Here is a 15,181-nt window from a genome sequence, read left to right as displayed (position 1 = left end):
AAATTAGGTCTAAAGCTTTGTACGATAAAGAATAAATCCTTGTAAATTTTGAAATTGGCGATACAGTTTTTGCTTCTAAAAGAAACCAAAACGTGTCCTTTTACACCTGAGTATATAGGACCATACAAGATTGTACAATTAAACGAAAATAATAATGCTATTATTAAAGCTGGAAAATAAACTCGTACAGTTCATACAAATAAATTAAGGCTCACTCGCCTGCGACCTCCGAGTGAAGTGTGACTCTTCCGAGTAACCTTTATTTTGCAAAACAAGAATTTAGTTATTTCTTTTTAAATTAACAATTTAAAAACAAAAAATAACAATAATAAGACCAAAGCTCGTACAGTTTATTGAATATAAAGTTGTTTTATTCTTTGTATTTCAGAAAATGTTCTTCATATTCGTTGTACCTTTCATTGTTTTACCTGTCAGTGGTCTTACCGATATGATTGCAGTTTTAAGAAATCCCCGAACATAACAACATCTCGCTACGTCATGTTGGAGATTGCAATTTCGACAACCTCGTTCCCAAATCTGAAAAACATTATATAAATTTGCTACAAAGGGAGAATATGGAACAACATTTACTCGACAGTGTAAAAATAAAGGTAACACGGAAAGGATACTACTGCGGTATGCACTCACACATAGCATTAACAAATGATGTTAATAAAGTTTATATTTTAAAAGTTTCGCGCGAGGCATGCGACGACATGCATCGATTTGGCCAGTTTAAATATTATGAAACAGTAATCGATAATCTTGAAATAAATAAGACGAATTTTAGAAATATAAATTTAAAAGGGATAGTCTTCGAAAATTCAAAATGTGAAGGTGAATTGTTTGAATCAAAACCAAACTTAGTCGTTCAAGCTGATTTAGAAATTTCTTTATATTCTTATGAAGCTACTATAAAAATGAGTGAAGATATTATAATTTTGCAATCAAATACTCAATGTGTTTTATCAACACAACATTGTATTGATCACGACAATGCCTATACCTATTGGGAAAAACCAGAAAATACCTTATGCAATTTTAATTCCTATGCGATCCTCTTCCAAGGATATTCTTCCAAGACCCAAGATACGAACCTCCCCACTATATATTTTACAAACTCTACAGACAATATGAAATTTGCTTTCACAGATATGGGAACAGAGACAATTTGCGGAATGACACTAAGAAAAACCGAACAATCTAAAATTTATATTTTTGAAACTACCTTGATAATCCTTTTCCAACCAAAAATTATAGAGTGAACATTAAAGATATTTCCCTTACAGCTTATTTTAATACTAAACTTATGTATATGTCTCATCATCTTAAAATCGAGATTAATACACTTTATAAAGATATTATAACACAGAGATGCAAACTTGAAAGACAAGTAATAAAAAACTCACTTTCACAATCCTCCCTCAATCCAGACGAATTTTCGTATACTATAATGAAAGAACCTGGTTACATGGCAATTTTCGCCGGAGAAGTAGCACACCTTATCCAATGCCAAAAAGTTCCCGTTAAATTACGTCCCACCAACAACACTTGCTATACAGAATTACCAGTTACTTATAACAATATATCGCTCTTTTTGACTCCAAAATCTAGAATATTGACTACAACAGGAAACCAAAGAGACTGTAATAGACTCTTGCCTACAACTTTTGAAATAGACGGAAAATGGTACATGCTATCTCCTCATCCTTCTCCCGCCGATCCTCCACAAATTTTACAACCCTTGAACAAACCCACTTGGAAATACACTGACCCGGGCGAATTAGCAAAAAGTGGTATTTATTCAGATGAAGACTTAGATCAATTTAAAAATGCTATAATGTTCCCTATAAACGAAACCCGCTATATTAAATCAAATTGCTAGAGGTGCATCCGGACATGACGTAGCTACAGACAATTTAGACATGTTAAATTTATTAGATGAAAAGACTTTAGATAAATTTGCCGAAAATGCAATGACGAAAGTTTGGTCATATTTTTTGAAATTTGGATCTTTTAGTGCTGGATGTATAGCAGTAGCAATAATTCTTGGTTTGATTAAATATGCTGTCAATGTTCTATTTCACGGTTATGCACTATACCGAATTTATGGTTTCGGAATAAAACTGATTGCCGCATTTGTAAGTGGCATTGCAAATTTTTTAATCCATTTAGGTACAGACAACATCAAAAAGAAAGAAAAAAAAATCAAACAATGACGAAGAAAATCCGCCCCCTTCTACGTTCCCACCTTCACCCCCCCATGCGCCTCCTCCTACACCTTTACTAAATTCCCCACCAATTGTCCCACCTAGGAATCCTCAAAGTCCCGCATATCCAAAATTAAATGTCTGAATATAAAAATTTTTATTTCCTTTAATTTTTGGTTGCTTACCAAAATTCATAACATACATTATCCAATAAAAAAAAAAAATATGTTAAATTTCACATTCAAATAAAAAATTCATCTTCACATTTAGAAATCTACTTATTTCAGAACTACAATCTTGTCGAAAATAACTAATTGTTTATTCTCGACGAATAAGAATATAACAAGAATATTCAAACGACAAAATTATAATGTTATGAATATTAATAAAATTATGTTAATCAAGTATATCTAAATAAAATAATAAGTATCACAAAAGAAATTTACAATTTGTAAATTCACAAATTTACAAATTTATAATGTTACGAATATTAATAAAATTATGTTAATCAAGTATATCTAAATAAAATAATAAGTATCACAAAAGAAATTTACACTTTTGTAAATTCACAAATTTACAAATTTATAATGTTATGAATATTAATAAAAATTATGTTAATCAAGTATATCTAAATAAAATAATAAGTATCACAAAGAAATTTACACCTCCGTTATAATAATTAAATTGTAATTAGAAACTACATAAATATTATTATAAAACTTTATATATCTTATCTGATATCATGAATGATCTACAATATTAGTTCTATAATACTGAGCCAAACACAAAAATATAATCCAATAGTTATAAAATAAAATTTACTAGTGTTTGTAGAATTGTTAATACAAAAACCGAAAACATCAGAGTTTCTTTTCCTTGCGCAAAACCTTAGTTCACTCGCGAAGCTAGTTTTGCTCTAATCAATGGGGGTGTTAAAATCATAAAATTTTTGATTCAATTCTTGTTCAAGACTTTGAGATTCTCTTTCTTCAAGAACATGTTCAGATCTCAATTTTTATGATACTTTGGAAAAGGAACACAATCTGACTCTAAAATATAACGTCGGATTGAAACGTATTTTGAGAGCGTCTCTGAACATAGAGAAATTAAATTCAGAAAACTCATATTCATTTATACATAAATAAAATGTAGAATCTCCAAAACGAATTAATTACTAATAATAAAATTGATTCTTAATAAATTTAATTGTTCCAATACTGTAATATCGTCAAATATTCTCTCTCTGGCCAAATAAACAGTTTTTGTTGTTATTAATGCCGGAGTACGATGGAACTGCCTCTCATTTAACGTTGTTAAGTTAATCCAAATAATACATCATTTTCCTAACCATTATTGATGCAACATCCATCAGTGTATACCATTATATACCCCTCATAATCTTTGTGTAATCCGCGATGTGACACTTTTAAAAAAAAAAAATTTTTGTCTTATTTTGGTATAAATTTTTTCAAAGAAATCACCAGAAAATGTTCATATCACTCGACACAAATCTACGAGTATAATAATTAAACGACAAATCTTATAAATATTAGTAAGAATTGTGTTAATCTGTTACATCTAAATAAAATAATAAGTCTAACAAAATTGTAAACTTAATTGTTATTAGAAATAAAAAAAAAACATTCCTATAAAACTTTATATAATTCATGTTAATATGAAAGATCTACAGTAATAGATTTGCAATATTGCATAATCAACGTAAATTAAGAAAAACTATAGTTTTTATGTAAAATGAACATGACTAGTTTTTCGTAGAGTTTTTAACTTTTAAGGAACCGTCACAGTTTCTTTTCCTTTGCGCAAAACCTTCGTTCACTCGTGAAGCCAGTTTTGCTCTAATCAATGGGGGTGTAACATCCCTCATAAAAAATTTTTTCAATTGCATTGCAACAATAATAAAATAAATTTGTTTAATTGGTAATACAAATACAAATGTGGAATTTGAAATATAAGAAATTAAAAGAGATACTTTGTGAACTGCGAATTTAAAACTTTCCCAGGCTGTTAAGTTATGGAACGAAATCAGATCTTTGAAATAATAATGACAAAACGCTGATTCAATAGAAGTAAAATCCCAAGTCGGAAAAATCTTCAAATTATACATTTATATATTTCAAAATAAAAATTCGCTACATGTAAAATTAAATAATGCTGAATTAACAATAAATCAATTATAAAACAAAATTATTATATTGGACAATACTTTTATTCAAAAATAAAATTATTGGTTTTTAATAAATAATAATAATATTAACAAATTAAACTTATTAACAAAATTATTTTATTAATTTATCAACGAATCATAATAAAATCTAAATTTAACCAAACTGAATAAAAACTTTAAACCCCATAAAAGAATGCAACTTCTAGCGACGACTGCAGGATGTAACCTAACCCTACGAGATAACAAAAAGAATGTAAGAGAAAGACCACAAAACTGCATGAATTCAAAAGGTATTATTTTAAAACTGTATGAAAATCCTAACAAAAAATTATAATATAATTAATTTAAAATATTAAAATTAAAATAATTAAAGAATCCACTTTATTCGAATTTTAGGAATCCTAAAATTAACGAATTATATTTTTGACAAATCATTTTCTACATACTTTTTGAACAATCGAATTATTCAGCAGTTAAAATAACATTGTAAATTAAAAAGGAGAATAAATAATAGAATTGAGATTTTAAACAAAGAAATGAAATTATTCCAACGACACTAGAAGTTGCAGGTAACATAATCCTTAGAAGATATGATAAGAAATGAGTGCACGTGCACTCAAGTACGAAATAAAGCTATGACTAATTTAATATTATAATATATTCAAATCATATTAAATACAGCGTAAAAAAATTCAATTGTAAAAACATTTATTTATTAAAAATCAATGAAACCAATTTATGTTCTAATAAAAAATTAATAATTCAAAATTTACAAATTCTTCGAATTTTTATAGACAAAATAAAAATATGTCTGTTTAAACTTTATTGTTTTAAATTTATAAATTGTAACTAATAATAACAACGAACTATGTATAAACATTAATTCGAAAACTTCTACACAAAGCGAAAAGAAAATGCGAACATCAGCAACCAAGTCGTGAGAGAAACGTAAAAAGGTAGGGGAAGTTCTCAAACTTAGAGACTGTACGCGGGCTGTGCAGCAGGCCCAACAGCCAGTTCCTTCTTGATTCTCGAGTCGGTCACACATATTTATTTTACTCGCCGGGAATTCAAAAAAGTGTAAAAAATTTAAAACTTTCAAATAAATTGTGAATTTATTTCATGTATTAATTGTTGTGTGTGTTATTATTATTTACTGAAGTGAACCCAACCTTAAAAATAAATAAGGATAATTTTGTTGAATTTTTCGCAATCATAAATTAATCAGTGACATTAAATACATCTTAAACATTGACGATTAAAACAAAAATAAAATTCTAAAGAAAACCTAAATTTAAAGTTTTGTGCAAAATTTATTAATTTCAAATCAAAATTAGTGACGCAAACATTGAACATGTTCAGTTTCGTTTAAAGTAAACTTTGGTAATAAACAAGAAAAAAGGGATATAAAAAAAAAATATTCAAAAGAGGATTAAAGAAGGCGTTTTTGGGAATCTTCAGTCCGATCAACGGCCGGAATTTGGATTAACCCTCGACTTATCATCTGGAAAGGACATCAAAAAAGGTAATTAAAACTTTATTTCCTCCTTCCCCTTAAAAATCCACAAAAGAAAGGATTTATCCTTTGAATAATTTTGACCGTCGGTATAAAATTAATTCAGAAAAGTCGGGACTTCGCGGCCGACTATAACAAATTCGCGAAGTGGTGACACGCGCTGCCCTATAAATTATTAAAATTATTGTATAAATTGTTTTTTTTGTAAGCTACGAACAGAAACCTCCCTTTCGAGACGTCTAAAACTTTGCCTATTTTTTTTTTTTAGATTTATATCCCCTTTTTCTTGTTTATTACCAAAGTTTACTTTAAACGAAACTGAACATGTTCAATGTTTGCGTCACTAATTTTGATTTGAAATTAATAAATTTTGCACAAAACTTTAAATTTAGGTTTTCTTTAGAATTTTATTTTTTGTTTTAATCGTCAATGTTTAAGATGTATTTAATGTCACTGATTAATTTATGATTGCGAAAAATTCAACAAAATTATCCTTATTTATTTTTAAGGTTGGGTTCACTTCAGTAAATAATAATAACACACACAACAATTAATACATGAAATAAATTCACAATTTATTTGAAAGTTTTAAATTTTTTACACTTTTTTGAATTCCCGGCGAGTAAAATAAATATGTGTGACCGACTCGAGAATCAAGAAGGAACTGGCTGTTGGGCCTGCTGCACAGCCCGCGTACAGTCTCTAAGTTTGAGAACTTCCCCTACCTTTTTACGTTTCTCTCACGACTTGGTTGCTGATGTTCGCATTTTCTTTTCGCTTTGTGTAGAAGTTTTCGAATTAATGTTTATACATAGTTCGTTGTTATTATTAGTTACAATTTATAAATTTAAAACAATAAAGTTTAAACAGACATATTTTTATTTTGTCTATAAAAATTCGAAGAATTTGTAAATTTTGAATTATTAATTTTTTATTAGAACATAAATTGGTTTCATTGATTTTTAATAAATAAATGTTTTTTACAATTGAAATTTTTTTACGCTGTATTTAATATGATTTGAATATATTATAATATTAAATTAGTCATAGCTTTATTTCGTACTTGAGTGCACGTGCACTCATTTCTTATCATATCTTCTAAGGATTATGTTACCTGCGACTTCTAGTGTCGTTGGAATAATTTCATTTCTTTGTTTAAAATCTCAATTCTATTATTTATTCTCCTTTTTAATTTACAATGTTATTTTAACTGCTGAATAATTCGATTGTTCAAAAAGTATGTAGAAAATGATTTGTCAAAAATATAATTCGTTAATTTTAGGATTCCTAAAATTCGAATAAAGTGGATTCTTTAATTATTTTAATTTTAATATTTTAAATTAATTATATTATAATTTTTTGTTAGGATTTTCATACAGTTTTAAAATAATACCTTTTGAATTCATGCAGTTTTGTGGTCTTTCTCTTACATTCTTTTTGTTATCTCGTAGGGTTAGGTTACATCCTGCAGTCGTCGCTAGAAGTTGCATTCTTTTATGGGGTTTAAAGTTTTTATTCAGTTTGGTTAAATTTAGATTTTATTATGATTCGTTGATAAATTAATAAAATAATTTTGTTAATAAGTTTAATTTGTTAATATTATTATTATTTATTAAAAACCAATAATTTTATTTTTGAATAAAAGTATTGTCCAATATAATAATTTTGTTTTATAATTGATTTATTGTTAATTCAGCATTATTTAATTTTACATGTAGCGAATTTTTATTTTGAAATATATAAATGTATAATTTGAAGATTTTTCCGACTTGGGATTTTACTTCTATTGAATCAGCGTTTTGTCATTATTATTTCAAAGATCTGATTTCGTTCCATAACTTAACAGCCTGGGAAAGTTTTAAATTCGCAGTTCACAAAGTATCTCTTTTAATTTCTTATATTTCAAATTCCACATTTGTATTTGTATTACCAATTAAACAAATTTATTTTATTATTGTTGCAATGCAATTGAAAAAATTTTTTATGAGGGATGTTACACCCCCATTGATTAGAGCAAAACTGGCTTCACGAGTGAACGAAGGTTTTGCGCAAAGGAAAAGAAACTGTGACGGTTCCTTAAAAGTTAAAAACTCTACGAAAAACTAGTCATGTTCATTTTACATAAAAACTATAGTTTTTCTTAATTTACGTTGATTATGCAATATTGCAAATCTATTACTGTAGATCTTTCATATTAACATGAATTATATAAAGTTTTATAGGAATGTTTTTTTTTATTTCTAATAACAATTAAGTTTACAATTTTGTTAGACTTATTATTTTATTTAGATGTAACAGATTAACACAATTCTTACTAATATTTATAAGATTTGTCGTTTAATTATTATACTCGTAGATTTGTGTCGAGTGATATGAACATTTTCTGGTGATTTCTTTGAAAAAATTTATACCAAAATAAGACAAAAATTTTTTTTTTTAAAAGTGTCACATCGCGGATTACACAAAGATTATGAGGGGTATATAATGGTATACACTGATGGATGTTGCATCAATAATGGTTAGGAAAATGATGTATTATTTGGATTAACTTAACAACGTTAAATGAGAGGCAGTTCCATCGTACTCCGGCATTAATAACAACAAAAACTGTTTATTTGGCCAGAGAGAGAATATTTGACGATATTACAGTATTGGAACAATTAAATTTATTAAGAATCAATTTTATTATTAGTAATTAATTCGTTTTGGAGATTCTACATTTTATTTATGTATAAATGAATATGAGTTTTCTGAATTTAATTTCTCTATGTTCAGAGACGCTCTCAAAATACGTTTCAATCCGACGTTATATTTTAGAGTCAGATTGTGTTCCTTTTCCAAAGTATCATAAAAATTGAGATCTGAACATGTTCTTGAAGAAAGAGAATCTCAAAGTCTTGAACAAGAATTGAATCAAAAATTTTATGATTTTAACACCCCCATTGATTAGAGCAAAACTAGCTTCGCGAGTGAACTAAGGTTTTGCGCAAGGAAAAGAAACTCTGATGTTTTCGGTTTTTGTATTAACAATTCTACAAACACTAGTAAATTTTATTTTATAACTATTGGATTATATTTTTGTGTTTGGCTCAGTATTATAGAACTAATATTGTAGATCATTCATGATATCAGATAAGATATATAAAGTTTTATAATAATATTTATGTAGTTTCTAATTACAATTTAATTATTATAACGGAGGTGTAAATTTCTTTGTGATACTTATTATTTTATTTAGATATACTTGATTAACATAATTTTTATTAATATTCATAACATTATAAATTTGTAAATTTGTGAATTTACAAAAGTGTAAATTTCTTTTGTGATACTTATTATTTTATTTAGATATACTTGATTAACATAATTTTATTAATATTCGTAACATTATAAATTTGTAAATTTGTGAATTTACAAATTGTAAATTTCTTTTGTGATACTTATTATTTTATTTAGATATACTTGATTAACACAATTTTATTAATATTCATAACATTATAATTTTGTCGTTTGAATATTCTTGTTATATTCTTATTCGTCGAGAATAAACAATTAGTTATTTTCGACAAGATTGTAGTTCTGAAATAAGTAGATTTCTAAATGTGAAGATGAATTTTTTATTTGAATGTGAAATTTAACATATTTTTTTTTTTTATTGGATAATGTATGTTATGAATTTTGGTAAGCAACCAAAAATTAAAGGAAATAAAAAATTTTTATATTCAGACATTTAATTTTGGATATGCGGGACTTTGAGGATTCCTAGGTGGGACAATTGGTGGGGAATTTAGTAAAGGTGTAGGAGGAGGCGCATGGGGGGGTGAAGGTGGGAACGTAGAAGGGGGCGGATTTTCTTCGTCATTGTTTGATTTTTTTTTCTTTCTTTTTGATGTTGTCTGTACCTAAATGGATTAAAAAATTTGCAATGCCACTTACAAATGCGGCAATCAGTTTTATTCCGAAACCATAAATTCGGTATAGTGCATAACCGTGAAATAGAACATTGACAGCATATTTAATCAAACCAAGAATTATTGCTACTGCTATACATCCAGCACTAAAAGATCCAAATTTCAAAAAATATGACCAAACTTTCGTCATTGCATTTTCGGCAAATTTATCTAAAGTCTTTTCATCTAATAAATTTAACATGTCTAAATTGTCTGTAGCTACGTCATGTCCGGATGCACCTCTAGCAATTTGATTTAATATAGCGGGTTTCGTTATAGGGAACATTATAGCATTTTTAAATTGATCTAAGTCTTCATCTGAATAAATACCACTTTTTGCTAATTCGCCCGGGTCAGTGTATTTCCAAGTGGGTTTGTTCAAGGGTTGTAAAATTTGTGGAGGATCGGCGGGAGAAGGATGAGGAGATAGCATGTACCATTTTCCGTCTATTTCAAAAGTTGTAGGCAAGAGTCTATTACAGTCTCTTTGGTTTCCTGTTGTAGTCAATATTCTAGATTTTGGAGTCAAAAAGAGCGATATATTGTTATAAGTAACTGGTAATTCTGTATAGCAAGTGTTGTTGGTGGGACGTAATTTAACGGGAACTTTTTGGCATTGGATAAGGTGTGCTACTTCTCCGGCGAAAATTGCCATGTAACCAGGTTCTTTCATTATAGTATACGAAAATTCGTCTGGATTGAGGGAGGATTGTGAAAGTGAGTTTTTTATTACTTGTCTTTCAAGTTTGCATCTCTGTGTTATAATATCTTTATAAAGTGTATTAATCTCGATTTTAAGATGATGAGACATATACATAAGTTTAGTATTAAAATAAGCTGTAAGGGAAATATCTTTAATGTTCACTCTATAATTTTTGGTTGGAAAAGGATTATTCAAGGTAGTTTCAAAAATATAAATTTTAGATTGTTCGGTTTTTTCTTAGTGTCATTCCGCAAATTGTCTCTGTTCCCATATCTGTGAAAGCAAATTTCATATTGTCTGTAGAGTTTGTAAAATATATAGTGGGGAGGTTCGTATCTTGGGTCTTGGAAGAATATCCTTGGAAGAGGATCGCATAGGAATTAAAATTGCATAAGGTATTTTCTGGTTTTTCCCAATAGGTATAGGCATTGTCGTGATCAATACAATGTTGTGTTGATAAAACACATTGAGTATTTGATTGCAAAATTATAATATCTTCACTCATTTTTATAGTAGCTTCATAAGAATATAAAGAAATTTCTAAATCAGCTTGAACGACTAAGTTTGGTTTTGATTCAAACAATTCACCTTCACATTTTGAATTTTCGAAGACTATCCCTTTTAAATTTATATTTCTAAAATTCGTCTTATTTATTTCAAGATTATCGATTACTGTTTCATAATATTTAAACTGGCCAAATCGATGCATGTCGTCGCATGCCTCGCGCGAAACTTTTAAAATATAAACTTTATTAACATCATTTGTTAATGCTATGTGTGAGTGCATACCGCAGTAGTATCCTTTCCGTGTTACCTTTATTTTACACTGTCGAGTAAATGTTGTTCCATATTCTCCCTTTTGTAGCAAATTTATATAATGTTTTTCAGATTTGGGAACGAGGTTGTCGAAATTGCAATCTCCAACATGACGTAGCGAGATTGTTGTTATGTTCGGGGATTTCTTAAAACTGCAATCATATCCGGTAAGACCACTGACAGGTAAAACAATGAAAGGTACAAAGAATATGAAGAACATTTTCTGAAATACAAAGAATAAAACAACTTTATATTCAATAAACTGTACGAGCTTTGGTCTTATTATTGTTATTTTTTGTTTTTAAATTGTTAATTTAAAAAGAAAATAACTAAATTCTTGTTTTGCAAAATAAAGGTTACTCGGAAGAGTCACATTCACTCGGAGGTCGCAGGCGAGTGAGCCTTAATTTATTTGTATGCACTGTACGAGTTTTATTTCCAGCTTTAATAATAGCATTATTATTTTCGTTTAATTGTACAATTTTGTATGGTCCTATATACTCAGGTGTAAAAGGACCACGTTTTGGTTCTTTTAGAAGCAAAACTGTATCGCCAATTTCAAATTTACAAGGATTTATTCTTTTATCGTAAAAAGCTTTAGACCTAATTTTCGCGTTTTTCAAATTATTTTGTGCCAATTCTTGAATTTTATTGATCCTAGATTTTAAATTTATAAGATAGTCAAAATACGTTTCATTTCTTACGTCGCTTACATTTATATTTGTAGAAGGAACTCTCGCAAGTTTTCCGAAGACACATTCGTACGGCGTTAGTTTCGTTCCTTCGTGAGTACTCGTATTATAAGAAAAAGCAGCACAATGGATCCATTTATCCCATTCAGCGTCAGAAGCTACATAACATTTAAAATATTCTTTCAAAGAATGGTGCATCCTTTCAATTGAGCCATTACTCTGAGGGCGATATGCTGTAGTACAACATTGATTCACTTTGCAAAGTTTCGAAATGTGTTTTATTAAAGAAGACGTAAAATTTGATCCTTGATCTGTCAGAATAATTTTTGGAGCTCCGTACTGGAATACAAAATTATTCAAAATTGCTGTAGCTATTGTTGTTGACCTTATATTTTCAAGGGGCACTGCTATGATGTATTTTGTTAGAAGACATTGCATCGTAAGAATATATTTATGTAGAGACGATGACCTTGGCAACTCTACGATGTCCATTGAAATTTTTTCGAAGGATTCTCCAGGAGTATCTGTGAGGACCATTGGTTGATTTACTTTTCTTCTAACTAACTTTTGAATTTGGCAAACTTCACAACGGGAGATGAATAGTTGAATATCCTTTTTAAGTGTTGGCCAATAAAAATCATGTTTAATGCGGAGATAAGTTTTGGTAACTCCTTTATGGCCGTTTATAGGGGATTCGTGCGTCGAGGCTATTATTGCAAATCTCTCACCTTCTTCCGGAACTTGAACTACTCCTTTGCAGAAAATAAATTTAGTGTTTGGTAAATTTTCTGAGATGATTTTAAATTGATTGAGGAATGTTTCCCATGATATATCGTCAATGTATCCTGATTTTGCAATTCTTATCGATCTCAGATTTAGCCTTAAAAGTTTTTGTAATAATCCTTCAAATAAATTTCCTAAAATATCGACATTAGTTCTTTCATTATTATCCCTTTTTAAACAGGCTGCTATAAAGGTTTTTCTTGAAACAATTTTGGTTTTTGTTTCTCCGATATTATAGGAAACTTCTAAAGGTAATTTTCCTTGTAATAGTAATTCTTTCGCTCCATCGCATATCGGTTCATTTTTCGAAGTTACAAAGTATAAAATATTATCGTTATGTGTCAATACTTTGTCTCTTACCGTTATCAAATTTGAATTATATTGATTCCTTCGATTAATGTCATATCCCACCGCTGTCACCAAAAATTTTCTTTGTAACGTCTGAGAAAAATAGGCAAAGTTTTAGACGTCTCGAAAGGGAGGTTTCTGTTCGTAGCTTACAAAAAAACAATTTATACAATAATTTTAATAATTTATAGGGCAGCGCGTGTCACCACTTCGCGAATTTGTTATAGTCGGCCGCGAAGTCCCGACTTTTCTGAATTAATTTTATACCGACGGTCAAAATTATTCAAAGGATAAATCCTTTCTTTTGTGGATTTTTAAGGGGAAGGAGGAAATAAAGTTTTAATTACCTTTTTTGATGTCCTTTCCAGATGATAAGTCGAGGGTTAATCCAAATTCCGGCCGTTGATCGGACTGAAGATTCCCAAAAACGCCTTCTTTAATCCTCTTTTGAATATTTTTTTTTTTATATCCCTTTTTTCTTGTTTATTACCAAAGTTTACTTTAAACGAAACTGAACATGTTCAATGTTTGCGTCACTAATTTTGATTTGAAATTAATAAATTTTGCACAAAACTTTAAATTTAGGTTTCTTTAGAATTTTATTTTTGTTTTAATCGTCAATGTTTAAGATGTATTTAATGTCACTGATTAATTTATGATTGCGAAAAATTCAACAAAATTATCCTTATTTATTTTTAAGGTTGGGTTCACTTCAATAAATAATAATAACACACACAACAATTAATACATGAAATAAATTCACAATTTATTTGAAAGTTTTAAATTTTTACACTTTTTTGAATGCCCGGCGAGTAAAATAAATATGTGTGACCGACTCGAGAATCAAGAAGGAACTGGCTGTTGGGCCTGCTGCACAGCCCGCGTACAGTCTCTAAGTTTGAGAACTTCCCCTACCTTTTTACGTTTCTCTCACGACTTGGTTGCTGATGTTCGCATTTTCTTTTCGCTTTGTGTAGAAGTTTTCGAATTAATGTTTATACATAGTTCGTTGTTATTATTAGTTACAATTTATAAATTTAAAACAATAAAGTTTAAACAGACATATTTTTATTTTGTCTATAAAAATTCGAAGAATTTGTAAATTTTGAATTATTAATTTTTTATTAGAACATAAATTGGTTTCATTGATTTTTAATAAATAAATGTTTTTTACAATTGAATTTTTTTTACGCTGTATTTAATATGATTTGAATATATTATAATATTAAATTAGTCATAGCTTTATTTCGTACTTGAGTGCACGTGCACTCATTTCTTATCATATCTTCTAAGGATTATGTTACCTGCAACTTCTAGTGTCGTTGGAATAATTTCATTTCTTTGTTTAAAATCTCAATTCTATTATTTATTCTCCTTTTTAATTTACAATGTTATTTTAACTGCTGAATAATTCGATTGTTCAAAAAGTATGTAGAAAATGATTTGTCAAAAATATAATTCGTTAATTTTAGGATTCCTAAAATTCGAATAAAGTGGATTCTTTAATTATTTTAATTTTAATATTTTAAATTAATTATATTATAATTTTTTGTTAGGATTTTCATACAGTTTTAAAATAATACCTTTTGAATTCATGCAGTTTTGTGGTCTTTCTCTTACATTCTTTTTGTTATCTCGTAGGGTTAGGTTACATCCTGCAGTCGTCGCTAGAAGTTGCATTCTTTTATGGGGTTTAAAGTTTTTATTCAGTTTGGTTAAATTTAGATTTTATTATGATTCGTTGATAAATTAATAAAATAATTTTGTTAATAAGTTTAATTTGTTAATATTATTATTATTTATTAAAAACCAATAATTTTATTTTTGAATAAAAGTATTGTCCAATATAATAATTTTGTTTTATAATTGATTTATTGTTAATTCAGCATTATTTAATTTTACATGTAGCGAATTTTTATTTTGAAATATATAAATGTATAATTTGAAGATTTTTCCGACTTGGGATTTTACTTCTATT

The 15,181-nt window shown here is 28.3% G+C and overlaps 1 protein-coding gene across 1 annotated transcript; it reads right to left on the bottom strand.

Annotated features, from left to right (window-relative positions):
• Positions 1 to 10,781: 10,781 nt before the first annotated feature.
• On the bottom strand, positions 10,782 to 14,994 carry LOC122510791. Its single transcript, XM_043625684.1, has 2 exons — positions 13,551 to 14,994; positions 10,782 to 11,603 (listed from the first exon to the last, which is right to left on the bottom strand). The coding sequence occupies exon 2, from the start codon at positions 11,598 to 11,600 to the stop codon at positions 10,782 to 10,784; it is 819 nt and encodes a 272-aa protein (XP_043481619.1). The 5' UTR covers positions 11,601 to 11,603; positions 13,551 to 14,994.
• Positions 14,995 to 15,181: the final 187 nt, after the last annotated feature.

The sequence above is a fragment of the Leptopilina heterotoma genome, unplaced genomic scaffold (assembly GCF_015476425.1).
Source record: "Leptopilina heterotoma isolate Lh14 unplaced genomic scaffold, ASM1547642v1 Lhet_7371, whole genome shotgun sequence".
Taxonomy (NCBI): domain Eukaryota; kingdom Metazoa; phylum Arthropoda; class Insecta; order Hymenoptera; family Figitidae; genus Leptopilina; species Leptopilina heterotoma.
Note: the sequence above shows the minus strand (reverse complement) of the source record. Positions and strands in the feature narration are given on the sequence as shown.